The 17,277-nt window shown below is 36.1% G+C and overlaps 3 protein-coding genes across 9 annotated transcripts in view; 2 read left to right on the top strand and 1 right to left on the bottom strand.

Moving 5' to 3' along the window:
- sema4d (sema domain, immunoglobulin domain (Ig), transmembrane domain (TM) and short cytoplasmic domain, (semaphorin) 4D) overlaps positions 1-10,528 on the top strand; it is a 49,915-nt gene extending 39,387 nt beyond the window's left edge. For all 7 annotated transcript variants that reach the window (XM_087790693.1, XM_087790696.1, XM_087790691.1 and 4 more), the window contains 9 exons: positions 520-633; positions 1,514-1,665; positions 2,733-2,902; positions 4,532-4,688; positions 5,522-5,744; positions 5,917-6,029; positions 6,752-6,924; positions 7,010-7,056; positions 8,319-10,528. In XM_087790693.1, the coding sequence (XP_087646819.1) occupies positions 520-633; positions 1,514-1,665; positions 2,733-2,902; positions 4,532-4,688; positions 5,522-5,744; positions 5,917-6,029; positions 6,752-6,924; positions 7,010-7,056; positions 8,319-9,286 (2,117 nt within the window). In that variant the 3' untranslated portion in view covers positions 9,287-10,528. The remainder of the gene's footprint in view (positions 1-519; positions 634-1,513; positions 1,666-2,732; positions 2,903-4,531; positions 4,689-5,521; positions 5,745-5,916; positions 6,030-6,751; positions 6,925-7,009; positions 7,057-8,318) is intronic.
- On the top strand, positions 9,506-13,475 carry LOC148079220 (uncharacterized). Its single transcript, XM_087792274.1, has 4 exons — positions 9,506-9,578; positions 10,169-10,303; positions 11,764-11,976; positions 13,327-13,475. The coding sequence occupies exons 1-4, from the start codon at positions 9,506-9,508 to the stop codon at positions 13,467-13,469; spliced, it is 564 nt and encodes a 187-aa protein (XP_087648400.1). The 3' UTR covers positions 13,470-13,475.
- A 1,145-nt stretch (positions 13,476-14,620) lies between these two features.
- Positions 14,621-15,296, bottom strand: LOC148079219 (cyclin-dependent kinases regulatory subunit 2). Its single transcript, XM_087790690.1, has 3 exons — positions 15,238-15,296; positions 14,907-15,034; positions 14,621-14,699 (listed from the first exon to the last, which is right to left on the bottom strand). Exons 1-3 carry the CDS (start codon positions 15,294-15,296, stop codon positions 14,656-14,658), a joined length of 231 nt encoding a protein of 76 aa, XP_087646816.1. The 3' UTR covers positions 14,621-14,655.
- Positions 15,297-17,277: the final 1,981 nt, after the last annotated feature.

Here is a 17,277-nt window from a genome sequence, read left to right as displayed (position 1 = left end):
TCTTATCTTAAGCAATAAACTACCTTCAAACTAAATACAATTTAAAAAATTTGCCACATATAAAAATAAAGAGTATTTTTATAACAACAAATACTCAAATGTATGAAAATAAGAAAAAGTCATTATTTCTGAACAATAAATATAACACATTTTTGTCAAGTCACTTTATGGGGCCAGTTGGACGGTAGTCTCTGAATAAAAGTAGATTAACATGCATGTTGCTATGGCAACATGTAAAGATGTTGAGTTCAAGATAAGATGAGGGACGAGATGATCGATGTCAAGTTCAATTATTGCACATCCAATAAAAGTTAAAAATCATGTTGAAAGGATTCGATTGGAAACTCCAGAGATAATTGATCGAGCCTAGAAGAATAAAAAGAATCAAACTCGTACTTCCTGTTACAGACAGTTTGGTAAATGTACATTTTGTTGGGCCTGCAACCTCAAGCTCGAGTATCAAATCGAATGTCTCATATGAAGCGGTTGAGATTCAAATGTTTTTTGTTTTTCTTCCAGACGGAGAGCTGTATTCTGGCACATCTTTCAACTTTTTAGGAAGCGAACCCATCATTTATAGATACTCTCCCTTGCAATCGCTCAGGACGGAGTACTCCACGTCTTGGCTCAACGGTACGGTTTCGGAATTATTTTCTCCCCTTTGGGCAATGAATGACATTTGTTTATAGTTGAGTAATTTTCAAGAGTCATGTGGTTTGTTAAGTTAGAAAGCAAAGTCGTAACTGCTTTCATTTGTTTTCAAACCAAAATATGTACAAACGTCAGCTTTAAAAGCTGCTGGAGTCGACTGTATCCTCTCGTACTCAGTCATCACCAGGATCTAGCGGGGAATTATTGTTCCCATAGCTGTGGAGGACCTAATGAATGTTCATTTTTGTGTTGCATTTAAACTTCCAGCCACTAGATGCAACTCTCTGAATATAAAATGGAAGTTTTTTTTAATACTTTTGTCTTGTACACACATGGACATATGACCATAAAAGAACTATAACAACATGAAATTTGAAAAAAACTAACAAAAAAACAGTTTTGTTTAATAGCAAAAGTAAAAACATGTATTGCCATGTTTAAGAGAATTGATATTTTCTCACACTCCCAGGAAAAAGTCACTTATTGGTGATTTTATTTATTTATTTTTTTTAAAGAAAATACTTTTTAAACCAGGAACTGGTTTCTCTTCAAGTGTTTTGATAGTTCAGGAAATGTTGCTAATGGAAATTATGAAAATATTTGTGGATTCAAATGGTCATTTGAGATGGTACCATCATCTTTTCCAAGATTCCTCTCTATGTTGCGTGTAAAAGGTTAGTTTCAGAACACCACTGCCACCTGCTGCCCAGTAAGCGTATCGCTCTCAACCATATTGAACTAAACGATTTTTGAAATGATCCAGATCTCATTAATGTAGGTCAATCATATTTGCTTGGGTCTGCACTCTCGTTTGATAGACTGACGCACTCGTATACGAACTGATTTCATTCTTCCTTCACAGAACCCAGTTTTGTTTTCGCCGACGTCATCAGAGACGGCAGGAGCGAAGCCGACGGCGAAGACGACAAGGTCTACTACTTCTTCACCGAGGTGTCCGTGGAGTACGAGTTCTTCGGGAAGCTGTTCATACCCCGCATAGCCCGCGTCTGCAAGGTCAGAGCAAGCCGTCGACCTCCCAGCAGCCTCTCTGCTCGGCTCGTCTCTTCACACGTGTTCTAACGCACACGCCTTCGATCTTCTGTCCGTCCTCGATCAGAGACTTGACCTCCCAGCACGACCCTCTGTGACCCCATCGTAGTCGTCGCTGCTACTTTCAGTGACCTCAAGGCCCGGGGGCCGAATCTGGCCCGCCAAATCATTTCATGAGGCCTGCAAGGGTGTTAAAATAAAAATAAAACGTATTTACTGTTTAGTAGCATCACAATTTAGAGGTGTGTGTTGTCAAGAATCTGATGATACTATATACGTATCATGATATAAGGTCAACAATAAGATGTATTGTAATACTGTAGGAATTTTTTTTTTTTTTAGTATTGAGTACTTGACTCTTGACGAAGTCGTAACTGCTTCTTTCAATTGTTTTGGAACCAAAATGACTGCGAACATCGGCGTTAAAAGCTGCTTGAGCCACTGTATCCTCTCGTCCTCAGTCGAAATTCTATTTGCAACACAAAAATGAACAAACACTGTGAATATTTGCATGTTAATTGTGAATTTAAAAAAAAGAAGAAATTATTTCACACACACTTTATGAAATTTAACCCATAAAATGAATATGGTAAAAGTAAAAATAACTTGAAATGCATCATTTAAAAAAATAAATAATCTAAACCGATATGGTCCTGTTAAATAATGCTACATATCCTCTCGTCCTCAGTCATCACCGGGTTCTCGCAGGATTCCCCCTGTTCCCTTAACTATGGAGGGCATAATGATTGCTGTCATCTAGTGGCTGGAAGTTTAATTGCGATATAAAAATAAACACGCTGTTATGTATACGTTAATTGTGAATCTAAAAGCTTTTATACACAAATATTTTATACAGCAAATGTGTATATAAACTGTATATTTTAAATTTTTATTTTAAAATTTTAACATGATAATCTTAAATTGCACTGAAACCACATCCTTCTTTTGAAAGATTTTAATGTTTGACCCCTGACCCCGATGTTACCATCTCGAGTTTGACACCGTTTTCCAATCTCTCCTCGTCCCTTCAGGGCGACCTCGGGGGTCAGAGGACTCTGCAGAAGAAGTGGACGTCGTTCCTGAAGGCCAAGCTGGTGTGTTCCATGCCTGAGCTCAACTTCGTCTTCAACGTGGTGCGAGACGTCTTCATCCTCAAGGACCCCAAGGAAACCGTCATCTACGGGGTCTTCACCTCGCAGTGGTCAGTCGTCAGAGCCTTGAACTTTTTGCGTTAGCTCGGGGTCGAGATGACCCCGAAGGCCCGAGAACCAATGTGTTTGTGGTATCCCTTGTGTCGTCTCTGGGTCAAGGTGAACGAGACGACACAAGGGATACCACTGACATGTTTGTTTTACTGGTGTTTTAATGATATTTTGATGTTTGATTTGATTGACCTCGTTCACCTTGACCCAGAGACAACACAAGGGATACCACTGACATGTTTGTTTTACTGGTGTTTTAATGATATTTTGATGTTTGATTTGATTGACCTTGTTCACCTTGACCCAGAGACAACACAAGGGATACCACAGACACGTTTGTTTTACTGGTGTTTTAATGATATTTTGATGTTTGATTTGATTGACTTCGTTCACCTTGACCCAGAGACAACACAAGGGATACCACAGACATGTTTGTTTTACTGGTGTTTTAATGATATTTTGATGTTTGATTTGATTGACCTTGTTCACCTTGACCCAGAGACAACACAAGGGATACCACAGACACGTTTGTTTTACTGGTGTTTTAATGATATTTTGATGTTTAATTTGATTGACCTTGTTCACCTTGACCCAGAGACAACACAAGGGATACCACAGACATGTTTGTTTTACAGGTGTTTTAATGATATTTTGATGTTTAATTTGATTGACCTTGTTAACTTTGACCCAGAGACAACACAAGGGATACCACAGACACGTTTGTTTTACTGGTGTTTTAATGATATTTTGATGTTTGATTTGATTGACCTCGTTCACCTTGACCCAGAGACAACACAAGGGATACCACAGACATGTTTGTTTTACTGGTGTTTTAATGATATTTTGATGTTTGATTTGATTGACCTAGTTCACCTTGACCCAGAGACAACACAAGGGATACCACAGACACGTTTGTTTTACAGGTGTTTTAATGATATTTTGATGTTTCATTTGATTGACCTTGTTCACCTTGACCCAGAGACAACACAAGGGATACCACTGACACGTTTGTTTTACTGGTGTTTTAATGATATTTTGATGTTTAATTTGATTGACCTTGTTCACCTTGACCCAGAGACAACACAAGGGATACCACAGACAAGTTTGTTTTACAGGTGTTTTAATGACATTTTGATGTTTAATTTGATTGACCTTGTTCACCTTGACCCAGAGACAACACAAGGGATACCACAGACATGTTTGTTTTACTGGTGTTTTAATGATATTTTGATGTTTGATTTGATTGACCTTGTTCACCTTGACCCAGAGACAACACAAGGGATACCACAGACATGTTTGTTTTACTGGTGTTTTAATGATATTTTGATGTTTAATTTGATTGACCTTGTTCACCTTGACCCAGAGACAACACAAGGGATACCACAGACACGTTTGTTTTACTGGTGTTTTAATGATATTTTGATGTTTAATTTGATTGACCTTGTTCACCTTGACCCAGAGACAACACAAGGGATACCACAGACACGTTTGTTTTACTGGTGTTTTAATGATATTTTGATGTTTAATTTGATTGACCTTGTTAACTTTGACCCAGAGACAACACAAGGGATACCACAGACACGTTTGTTTTACAGGTGTTTTAATGATATTTTGATGTTGTGTCGCAGGAGTAACGTGGGTCTGTCAGCCGTGTGCTCCTACAACATGACGGCCGTGGAAGACGTGTTCTCCAGAGGCAAGTACATGCAGAAGGCCACGGTGGAGCAGTCGCACACCAAGTGGGTTCGTTACAACGGCGCCACGCCGACGCCACGCCCCGGATCCGTGAGTTGCACACGTTCAACCTTTGATCCTCTGAATATTAGTTGTAATTGAAAGTATTGTTTTCTAAAAAAAATGCCATTCTAGTTATCGTCTTCAGTTATTCAATCGTTTAATTTTCCATTTTTTAATTACGTTTTTGTCTGATAAATGTACAAGTCACTTTTTTAATATTTTTCAAATTATATGTATTTACTTTATTTTATTGTATTTTATCTAAATATTAGTTATACTTGAAAATATTGTTTTTTAAAAATGCCAGTCCTAGTTATCGTCTTCAGTTATTCTATGGTTTAATTTTCATGTTTTCATTTCTGTCTGGCTGTAAAAAGTACGAGTCACTTTTTAAATATTTTTCCAATTATATTTACTTTATTTTATTGTATTTTATCTGTTTTTACCTTTTTGATTTGAATTAGAGTTGGATAAACTTTATTAATCCCTCTGGAGATCGCCTTCGGGAAATTTGGTTTCCTGTTCACAGCAGACGATAGTTTCATAAAAACAGGAACAAAGGGCAAAACAAAGTACAAGTATGAAGAACATGGATCAAAATAAAGGAACGTAGGTCAAAATGAAACAACGCAAACGGAAGGATACAAAGATTAACATGGAATATCTTTTCACTCCTGCCCCAAACTCAGAAATAAACAGACTAATAGCACAAGGAATGAATGAGTCCCTGAGTCTATTAGTGTTGCATCATGGGAGGAGCATTCGTTCACTCCATCTGCTTTCATCATCCATCATAAATAATAACTTCATAACATGAATATACCATGACGGCTAAGATTGAACATTAACATTAACGTTAAATGTTTCCGTGTCGCCTTCAGTGCATCAACAACGCGATGCGGCGTCAGAACATCAGCAGTTCTCTGCACCTCCCGGACAAGACGCTCCAGTTCGTCAAAGACCACCCGCTGCTGGAAGATCAAATCCTGCCCATCGGCAACAAACCCCGACTCATCGCCAAGGACGTCAACTACACTCAGATCGTGGTGGAAAGAGTGCGAGCGCTGGACGGACGGATCCACGACGTCATCTTCACTGCGACAGGTAACGTATCGTATTTAAGTTTTGACTACGATAGTGTTTTTGAATTGTGCGTCAATGTTGTCAAAAGTGATTGGGTGGCTGGGCGGCAAAGCATTACCATAGCTGTTGAGGTCACCGTTTCTGAGAGGGTTGTCTAGAGGGAAGACTCCTCATATACAATGTCCTTTTTCAGATCAAGGCGTCCTTCACAAGTCGGTGGTTTACGACGGAGACGTTCACACCGTGGAGGAGGTTCAGCTGCTGAAGGAGGCGGAGTCCATCAAAAACCTGCTTCTGTCGTCTGAGGTCAGTGTGCGTTTGGTGCCTCCAGTCATGGAAGTTATCTGTATCTGGACCAACCTGAAGTATTTGGTACCACGAGGCAAAAAAAATAAATATATATATATACCGTATTTTCCGGACTATAAGTCGCTCCGGCCATAAAATGCATAATAAAGAAGGAAAAAACGTATATAAGTCGCACTGGAGTATAAGTCTCATTTTTGCAGTGAAATTTCTCTGATAAAATCCAACACCAAGATCAGACATGTCATCTTGAAAGACAATTTAAAATAAAAATAGAATAGAGGCAACAACAGGCTGAATAATTGTACGTTACGTTACAAGACACAACTGAGAACCTGGTATGTTAACATAACATATTAAGACTTATTCAGAGAACTATAGCATAAATAACTTAAGTTTACCAAACCATCCGTGTAACTCCTAACAACTAAAATCCAATGAAATCTTCATCCTCGGTGTCACTTTTAAACAACTAACTAACTCCGGAGGTAGAAGATGCGGCGCTTCCTCTTCTACGTCGACATTATCAACGCAGGCCTAGAGCGCCCTCTTGCGGTTTAGTGTGAAAATAACATGTGAAATTATGTACCGGTAATAATGTGTTAATAATTTCACAAATAAATCTCTCCAGAGTATAAGTCTTTCTAGATGTCAGAGTTTGAAATGTGTTCTAAGGGGTATCACAGAGTAGAGTTTGATTCAGGTTTGATTGTGATATTCAGACTCGCTCGCTCTACGCTGGTTCTGACTCGGGTGTGGTCCAGTCGCCCACGTCCTCCTGCGGCCGCTACCAGTCGTGCATGGACTGCGTTCTGGCCCGCGACCCCTACTGTGCGTGGAACCCTCATGGCGACGCATGTGTCAACATCCTGGGAACCCCCAGTCAGCAGCTCAGGTATCGGCTCCGTGTTTTCAAAACAGCATCTTTTTTCCAAACGTGTAACTCTGTGTATTAACGTGTTTGTTCTTGATTCTTGCAGCTCTTTGATCCAGAGCCTCAGCGGCGACGCAGACCAGTGTCCAGCAGGTGAAGAAACTGATCTGTGGAGGTTTAGCATCAATACATTGAAATTAAACTATTTATTATTATTAATTTTATTATATATATTTTTTTAATATATTTTATTCATTTTTATTAATTTATTTTTTTGTAATAATTCTATTTAGTATTTTTTAGGTTGAATATGAAAAATACTTATACTTATATAATTAAATGTGTGTATATATATATATATATATATCATTTAATTACGTTTTTGAATTATAAAGTTTTTCAGTGTGAATACATTTTTACACATAGTTTGATCATTAATTCAATTAATTCCTAAATTATTTTTATAAATGTAATATCTTTGTGTAAATTATTTTTTTTATTATCAAAATTCTTTCATTTTTATACATTATTTAGAAATATTCACAACTTTATATATGTGTATATATAGTTGAAGCATTGAATTATATAAGAATAATTTAATTCAAAACTTTCTATATTAAATGGTCGAATTTGTGTAGTTTATATATAACTGAATTAAGCTAATCTAATATTTAAAAAATGAATGAACTCTTTTGTTTAAAGAGTTTGATATTATTATTCCAAATACTTAAATAAGTTTTTGAAATGTATTCTTTTCAAATCCTTAGCCTATAACATTAAATATAAACATGGTGGCGCTATAATACCAACATTATTTATCTTCTTTTTTTTTTCTTTTTTTTACATTAAATTAAAACAATATTGACTTTAGATAAATTAATTTGGAATAAGAGTATTAAAGTGTGTTTATTTATTTATTAAAACATATTTTAAAAAATTAAGTTAATTATTAAAAATATATATTTTTTTAAGTTTAATATAGAAATTATTGAATTCAATTATTAACTCATGTGTTATCTCAAGGTCAAAGTGAACAGCCTTTTGTTTTTCGGGCCACTGGGTCACTTTGACCCAGAGATAACACATGAGTTAATAATTGAATTCAATATTTTTTTAATTATCAAAATTATATTCAAAGAGTTTTAAATATTTGACTTGGAAAAAGAAAAAAAAAACATTTTACACACTTCCATATTGAAATTTCGATAATATATATAATTTTTAAATAATTACCCAAAAATATTTGATTTTTCTTTTTTAATAAATGAAACGTTTTGCACTTTTTTTTTGACAATAATCCAAAAATATTTATACTTTTTTTTTTTTTTAACTGACTTAAAATATTAACCATTTTCTTCTCACTTTTAATATAACATATGGAGAGTGTCGTCGTGACTGTAGCTTCATCTCCTCAGCGCCTCGTCTCCTGACGACCGACTACAGCGGCGTGCGAGCGAAGCCCGGCGCCTCCGTGGAGCTTCCGTGTTCGCTCGCCTCCAACGCCGCCCAGCAGACGTGGAAGCTCAACGGCTCGCCGCTCACCGAGGACTCTCGCTTCCACTTCATCCGGGAGAACTCCCTCCTCATCTACAGCGTGGCCCCCGAGGACCAGGGCCAGTACGAGTGCTGGTCCGTGGAGTGGTCTCACGGCGTCGGGAGGAACTTCAGCCGCCTCTTGAAGGCGTACTCCCTGGCTCTGGACCTCCCGCCCTCCCGTCACGCCGAGGTCACGGCGACTCACCGCGGGGAAGGTAACGTTGCCCAGCCCGACGCCACCGTGCTAACCTTAGCTCGCGCCACCGCGCCTAGCTTCACGCCCCGGACCGACGCCCCACTAACCCAGTCCCAGGGCGGCACCTTTTTCGTCCTGGGGCCCGAGCCCGTGCTCCCACGATCCAGCGCCTCCCGACCGGAGAGCCAGGACCCGGAGGCGGGGTACCTGCAGCACAACAACAACACGGCGCTCGTCTCGCTCTTCCTGCTCCTCTTCCTGCTCTTCCTGCTCTTCCTCGCCGCCCTCGCCTACAACTGCTACATGCAGTACCTGCCGCCGCCGTGTCTGCGGCTGCGGGCGGCGCTCCTCGGGAGCCACAAGAGCGCGGCGCAGACCGAGTACCGGACCTGCGAGGCGGGTCTGATGATGGAGGCGTCCGCGGTGGACAAAGTCGACGCCGCCGCCGAGCCGCCGCCGCCAACGCAGAATGGCGGCGGCGGTCAGACGGCGCAGAGCCTGCGGGCGCTCCGCGACACCGGGTACGAGACCGAGCCGGAGTGCGGCAACGGCAGGATCTCCTTCGGGGACGAGATGCTCTCGGCGGAGAAACCCTTCGACGTGGACTGCACGGCGCAGCCCATACAGTTCGCCGACGCCGACGAGCTTTAGCGCTGGAACGGGCGACGCTAGCATCTCCGCGACGGGACTCTGCGTCCACACGACTTTGATTCCTGATGATGAAGATTTAAAAATACGCCATAAGAAGAAATTTGGCGTCACTTTGAAATCATAAAACTCGCGAAAAAACACGAAAAAAAACAGTTAGCATTTAATGCTACATGTTAAAAAAACAACAAGTTAGCATTAAATGCTACAAGTTAGCATTAAATGCTACACGGTGTGGACGCAGGAATCGTGGGCGGAGCTTCTTCGTTGACATGTCCAGCAAGAAAAGCTACGAGTAAAAAAAAAAATTCCAAATTGGAAACTTTTCTTTTACCAAATTGGTAAGACGACGCGTTGATGTTTTCCAAAAATTGGGAGTTCTTTGTACAGCCTGTAGGGGGAGCCGATCAAACCACTGTGGGGAAAACGTCCAATGAGAGACGAGGTTACGTTTTTTTTTTTTTAAATCGTGTTATTTGTTAAAACATTAACGCTGTGGATTCACTTCCTGTCGCCTCTTTCTTCTTCTTCCCTGGAAACGATCTGAAACTTTTTTTTTTTTTTTACATATTTTTAGCGAAATTTATTTAAAACCTGTGTTTTTTATTTATTGCATACTTTCTTTTTTCCCCCTTATTTTTAACGTCACTTCCTTCATTTTTCCCTCATTTTCCTGCGGCATCACCATCTTTTCCAGACGATTCTTTTAGTGAGAAAAGAAATTAAAAGATTATTTTTGAAGGTTTTAAAAAAAAAATATTATTTTTGAAGAATATATTTGAAAAAACACAACTTTTCCTGAAGTCACATGTTCCATCCCTCCCTCCCTCGCAGCCTCTTCTTCTTCTGTCGACGCTTCTTCACCTTCACTCTCCTTCTCTGGAGGTCGTCCTCCCTTCTCTCTGCCTTCCTCTTCCTCGGCGGAGGGTCAAGAGGTCAGACTCTTGCCCCCTCTGCTGAAGGACCAGGCCTGGGGGGTCCACGCCCACGAGGCCTTCCTGCTCGTCTGCCTGGCCGTGGGTGAGTCCTGCTGCCTCTGACCCTTGCTCGCTGACGTTTGCTCACTAACAAGTTTGTCGTGTTGCTTGAGCTCATGAAGAATTTTAGTTGAAATCCTGTAAATATTTTTTGTAAATATTGGAAAAAAAAACTTTTTTTTTTTTGCGATGTACAGACGTGTTTAGGTGACTTTTTTTTTTTTTTTTTGGCAACAGTTCTTGTCAATAAAATTTGTGAAACTTTTCAGATCAGTGTCTTTGTTTTTTTCATTCAGACGTGAAGCATTCGTGGAATAAAATGTCGTCTCTTTGTAGGACCAGGAGGTGAAAGAATATATTTATATCATTGTAAATATTTTAAGAGTAAAACTGCGGACTTGGTCGTTGGCGCCCCCTGGCGGTCTCATTGGTACACTGAATACATTTTCTTTTTAAATGTAATTGCTTTAATATGACCTTATTTTTAATTTATAAAGTTTAACATTGTTTTTCTCAATTATTCATCAATTTTAAGCCGATTATTTTTTAAAGTTCTTTTTTTTTACATTTGGTCTCTGGTTATGTCATTTTATTTTATATTTTTAAATTAAAATTTTAGTTGATGCATGTTTAGTCAGTATTTTTACTTGTTTGTAATAATTTCATTCAAAACATGTGAAGATAAAAAATAAAAAAAAGAGAAAATGATACAAAAAATAAAACAAATTTAAAGTCTTTATATATAAATATAATATATCTTTGAACTTTATCAGCACCTATTATTTTCCAGATGTCAACACTTTTAAATGCAGTTAGTTCGAAGAATTATGTATTTACTCGGTATATATTTTCAGTCTCAAAAGTTATTTTAGGTCTTAAAAAATGTGATTTTAAAATTGTATTTTTACAAAATGCAAGTGCTCGGAACAAGCGTGAAGTGCTGCATGGATTTCATTGTGGTTTGTGTTGTTTTTTTTTACTCCGATTTATGGAAGCAACTCAGTGGTATCAGAATATTTAATGGTTTGATTAACATTTACAAAACTTTGAATTTTTTATTAATCTTATCTTGAAAATGTTTGTCATTTAACTTCTTTATTTGAATATTTTGAATACTGAACGTTTAAATGTATTTATTATTTTAAATGATTGAAGTAAAGATTATACATTTCATCAATGATTTTCCAAAATATAGTTTTGATATTACATTACATTTTTCTAAATTTATTTGTAGCCTTTTAAATTAATAATAGTTTAATTAGTAGAAATAGTGCCACCATTTTAATTTTAAATGTAAAAGGCTATGAATTTTTTATTTTATTTGTATTACATTTTTTTAATGTCAACCTTTCAATGTACGAATCAATCACTGAACTTTTTAATAAAAATAAAATTGAATTCAGTTTTTAAAAAACAAATAAACATGTAAAACATTAACACGTTGACACTGAAGCCGCTGATCTCCGTCCACGAGCGTCTCCGTCTCACGCTTCCGTCCTTCAGGTCCCAGTGACATCAGCGTCCACTGGCTGCGGGACAAACACGTCCTGAACTCTCCGGTCCAGGAGCACCGGCAGCTGCTGGGCTCGGGCTCGGTTCTGGTGAGCAGCTGGATCCAGGAGGCGCCGCTGCTCAAGGACGCCACGTTCCACTGCGTGGCCGAGGCCAGCACAGGAAGTGACACGTCAGAGATCGACCTGCAGCTCAGTATCGGAGGTATTTGGTGTTTGGACGAACGTTCTTCCTTCCTGGGTCAAAGGTCGACATTAGAGACGACCTTTGAACTTAACACTGACTTCAATTATGGCCACTTTTTTATATTGAATTTGAAATCCTACGAATTAAAAAATATTGAGTTTAGAAAATATATTTTTGAATGATTAAACTATGTGAAAATCTTTAAAAATTAATTAATTCAATTATTGTTTTTTTTTTTAAATCAATATTTTAATAAATTATTCAACTATTCCAAAAAATATTATTAAAATTAGTTATTGGGAAAGTTAAATTCACACATTCAATATAAATGTATTTTATTTTGAAAACAACTATATATCTGAAGTACTTACAGGAAACACTAAAACACTTTTATTCTCAGTTTTTATTTGTTTCCAGAGCCTTCAGTTCGTCAATCAAATTCATGTGAATTTTTCCGTCAAGGAGTCATTTTTTGAGGATGAAAATTAAGCTCAGTGTTCGTGTTGATATGTCGACCTATAAAGATGTGTTTGAGATAAACTTTGGATTATCAACAATTATATAATCATTTAATACTCATAAATCATATAAAGACTGTTAAGATTCAAACTGAAAGAAAATGAACTTGAAAGAGATAAATGTGTTAAATCCAAATTCAGAAATCACAAACTTCTTCCTGTCAGATACATTTGTTTGGTTGGAAAATTTAACTGTTTTTTTTTTAGAGGAAAAAAATCCAGGAATATTCAGGAGCAAAAATTCCTTTAATTCTTTTGGATTTTAAATTCCACAGCATATATATATATATATATATATATTTTAATTATAAATTGTCCAGAAAAGAAAAAAAAAAAAGTTTTTGCTTCCAGAAATAATATAATTTTGTTGACATTTATATATTTTATATTTACACACATGAACCTCAGTTTTAGTCACACTCTGGTCGTCGTATCAATGACAACAAATGCTCAGTTTTCAAGAGGAATAAAATAAAATCTGACCTAAAACTGATCCTTGTGGTACACCACAGTAGACACTCGCTGTAGCAAAGGAAATAAAAATAAAGACATTTTTTCAAGATCTTTAAAAGAATGTTTGACACCATTTATTTAGTAAATAACTGACATATTTTATAATGTTCAGTACTTTAAAATATTCAGTGTAAATACAAATAGGTGGAATATTCCATGAGCAAAAACTTAAAACTTTTTCTTTTGGATTATAAAGAAAACAGTCGATAATTATTGTTTAAATTTGTGTTTTATTCTTGTCCAGGAGCAAAAACATGCTCAGTTTGTCGATTATAGCAAAAAAAACGAATAAATAATTGAAGATGTAAACGATGAACTAAACACATGTTGTCGACAGACGAGAGTGTTCCGTGGCGGGACTTGAACCAGTGGAGGAGTTCTCTGAACGAGCACGAGCGTCTGCTGAGGAGGTGGCAGGAGGCCTGGGTGAGAAGAAGCTTCTCCTCCTGTGAGCGACGCCCTCTGACCTTTCACCTGTGATTGACAGGAGACGTGTGACGGACACTGAGGACCTCCAGGCGTCACTGAAGATCATCTGCTGGTCGTGATCAAGACGTCGAGAGGAAACACGTTTTGTACACATTTGTAATTCTGTTGCTGCCGTTACATTATGACCACCTGCACGAGCTGTTCTTTTCTGTTAAGAATAAAACTTTATTTGCATCTGATTCACTTATTAGCGACATTTGCGCCATCTAGTGGCCAACCTTGGTATCATCGTTTTCACAATTCTTTTTTTTTAATTGAAGAGAAATTGTTAAAATACCATAAATAAAAGGCCACGAATATTCTCTAAATATTTTTTATTTTACATAGTTTGATATTCTAATTCAAAAATACGGAAATTGTGGTGCGATAACATTTTCATTCTATTTAAAAGGTTACGAATAAAACTTAAGTTAAAAACCGAATATTAAAACCAAAATAAATATGGTGGAACTATGTGCCACCATTTTATATTGAATTTAAAAAGCTACAAATTGAAGCCCCACATTTACCAAAAATGGACGTTTTTAAGTCAAACTTTACTTCCTTGACGTGTAAAACAAAATTGTTTTAATTCCAAATTTAACATGTAAAAAACAATTTGACGAGCTGAGAATTTAATTTTTCTTTTTTCTTTTTCAACAGTTTTATATTCTTATTCCAACAATGTATTAAATACTTTTCTAAATTCAATATGTTTTCTATTTATATTATATTAGCTTTTTAAATTCAATGTAAAAACGGCGGAAGTATACCAACAATTTTTATTTTGAATTTAAAAATTCATATTTTTCCATAGAGTTAGTTATATGCGTTTTTTAAAGTAAATAAAAATAATGGTGGCAAACAAACAGGTTTATATTGAGTTCGAAAGGCCACGAATTAAAGTCTCATGTTCACCAAAATAAAACAGATTAAGTCCTTCATGTCCGTCGATATCGAAGTTGTCATTTGTCAACTAGCGCCATCCAGTGGCCATTTTGGTAATTGATCAATAAACCAAATATTTATTTTAACAAATTCTGTTTTTTTTAATTCAAAATTTGACAAATTGAGACAAAAAAAATATATATTCATAACACAATTTTCACAGTTTGAGGAAAACCAAAAAGATAAATAAGGATTCTGGGACAACATCATCAACAATAGTCCTCTATAGAGTTCAGATTTAAAATATACATCAAGTCTTCGTGATGGGCCGCCTGAACAGGAGGATGTGCGGCTCTGAAACATGCACAAAACGTCAACTTTTAAAAAGACAAGTCGCTTTTTTTACTGTGCGAGAAAAATATGTGTTTATAGATGTTTTTCTCTCCGAAAATTAATATATAAAATTGTCACTTATCATTTATTAACTTGTCTAAGAATGTGAGTAAAAAAAACCCATAAATATGGATTATAGAAGTTTTCATCCTCGTGTATTAAGAGTACCTGGTTCATGGATCATGTAGTGGATCCATCCCTGGGACTGTTGGACTCCAAGTCTTCTCCACTCGTCCTCAGTCATCAGGTGAGATCTCGGCACGTATTTCGCCATTTCTCGAGGCAAGACCACGTGTCTGAGGTAAAAAATAAAAAATAAAAAATAAATAAAATAACCTGTTGATCGTAAATGTTCTATAGTATCCACGATACTGGACCAAGAATAAATTTGACTTTTACTAGTTTAGTTTTGAATTTTTATTTTATTTTTTTCTAATATCGATCAAATTTCACTAAATAAGTTAAAAAATATATATATATCGCACTTACAGTGACTCACCTATATTCAAAGTAATCGTCATAGTATCTGTTTGAATAGTATATTTGGTTTTGAGACATAATTGTTGGTAAAATCCGGGAAAAAAACCCAAACGTTTGGAGAATCATCTGATTAAATACACACTCGCTCGTCCCTGATTGGATAGGCAAAACCACGTGACCTACTCTGGTTCCGGGTAGCAATCAAGAAACAGGTGAGAACAAGCGAAATAAAATAATATTATTTAAAGTATAATACTTTCATTTAGGTTATTTTTTATAAATATTTTATTGTATTTACACGTTAATAGATCCCCTCATTTTGAGGTTTTTGTTCTTTTTTTCCGCGTTTGAATAAAAAGTGTGACAAGTACAAGCTAGCTGCTTTAGCTAATACTTGCATTGTCATCTCATTCATAGCGATATTTAAAATTATATAAACATATAACTTTATTGTTTTTTACTTTTTATTATTAATTATATTATTGTTTAAATTCTTGACACTTTTATTGCCAGTGTTGTAATCACAAAATAAAGCATTTTATGATAAATTTTTTACTCCATTATCGTTATTATTTGACTTTCTAAGCGTTTTTTTTTTTTTAAATAACGTTTTTACTTTAAATAAAATATGAATATTTCTAAATTAACCTTAAAGAGTAAGATGTGCCTGATATGAATCTGTAATGAGTAATTCAACAACAAAAATAAAACATTTACGACATGATTAAATAAGAGTCTACATTTTACACTTGTGTATTTATTTATTTTTTATTTAGAAAATATTCTTTTTAATTATGATATATAAATAATACCGCTTAACCCATTTAAAAAAACAACTTATTTTAATATAGAGTCACATATTTTCTCAATGAGAATTAAGAAAAATATTAAAACATTTATTTAAGAGTGTGTTTCTATAGTGACAATTGCGACAATTATAGTTTCCATACGTATATTTTGTGACCCTGGTCTGGAAAAGCGTTCTACAAATATAAATAACTTCCTTTACTTCCTTACAATTGAATCTTTACCATGTGTTGCTGATCGTTCATACATGACATGCTTGTCTTCTCTTCTTCTCTGCATAATTTTCATAGTTTGAATCTGTGAAGCGTCTCATTCACAAAAATGCTCTCGGTGACCCTGACCTAGTTGTGAAGAAAGAGTATTTCTTTCATTCCTTCAGGAAACTCTTGCATCACTCGGCTGCGCACGTCAACGTTGCTTCTTTTTTCACCACTATTTTTAGGATTTTAATCTGATATAATGTTGTATAAAAGCAGGAAACTCATCGACCTAGACAGTATTGATTAAATTACACAACTGGTTGAAAAAAGTCACTTAAAACATTCTCTCATACGTCTTATTAGTCTCTTAAAGTCTTTTGAGAAATCTTACCATCTTATAGTATCTGTTAGCACAGCTTTCTTTCTTAACAACTATATGTTCTTCATCACCACAACCAGAGATATATAATAGTTGATGTTTTATTCTTCAACAAAAGATCTTTATCTATTAGTAATAAGTTTAAAGTATTACATCCCTCGCTTTTGACGACGCAATTTATCCTTTATTGGAATTTAGCTCTTGTTTAAAATATTAACATACTTTGTTTTCTATATATTTATTTATATATTTAACTTCAGTTAAGGCTATTTTAATTAGTCTAATAGGTAGTGTGGTGTATTGGATAAGATTAGAGTCATGATACAGGGACAACGATACGATATATTGCCATATGTACTTGTAGTAATGCTGTATGCATTGTGTTATGCAAGTAATGCTTATAACAAGGATGTATTTGTAGTATTGTCGAGTACTTGACTCTGGTGTTGCAGAATTTACAGACCACATGACTCTTTACAAAGTCTTAACTGCTTTCATTTGTTTTCAAACCAAAATATGTCCAAACATCAGCTTTAAAAGCTGCTGGAGTCCACTGTATCCTCTCTTCCTCAGTCATCACCGGTATCTCATGAGATTTCAATTTAAGGTAAGGTAAGGTAAGGTAAAACTTTATTGATCCCTCAGGAGATCTCCTTCGGGAAATTGTTTTTTT

Source organism: Callionymus lyra, chromosome 5 (genome assembly GCF_982586985.1).
Source record: "Callionymus lyra chromosome 5, fCalLyr1.hap1.1, whole genome shotgun sequence".
Lineage (NCBI taxonomy): Eukaryota > Metazoa > Chordata > Actinopteri > Syngnathiformes > Callionymidae > Callionymus > Callionymus lyra.
This window is presented reverse-complemented; position numbering and strand designations above follow the sequence as displayed.

Excerpts from the sequence above, each read along its gene's own strand:
- LOC148079219 (XM_087790690.1), bottom strand. The coding sequence starts at position 15,296 with ATGTCTCAAAACCAAATATACTATTCAAACAGATACTATGACGATTAC. Across the intron at positions 15,035-15,237 it reads GACGATTACTTTGAATATAG|ACACGTGGTCTTGCCTCGAG; the intron begins GTGAGTCACTGT and ends TTTTTACCTCAG. Across the intron at positions 14,700-14,906 it reads CTACATGATCCATGAACCAG|AGCCGCACATCCTCCTGTTC; the intron begins GTACTCTTAATA and ends TGCATGTTTCAG.
- LOC148079220 (XM_087792274.1), top strand. The coding sequence starts at position 9,506 with ATGCTACACGGTGTGGACGCAGGAATCGTGGGCGGAGCTTCTTCGTTG. Across the intron at positions 10,304-11,763 it reads GCTCGTCTGCCTGGCCGTGG|GTCCCAGTGACATCAGCGTC; the intron begins GTGAGTCCTGCT and ends TCCGTCCTTCAG. Across the intron at positions 11,977-13,326 it reads CCTGCAGCTCAGTATCGGAG|ACGAGAGTGTTCCGTGGCGG; the intron begins GTATTTGGTGTT and ends TGTTGTCGACAG.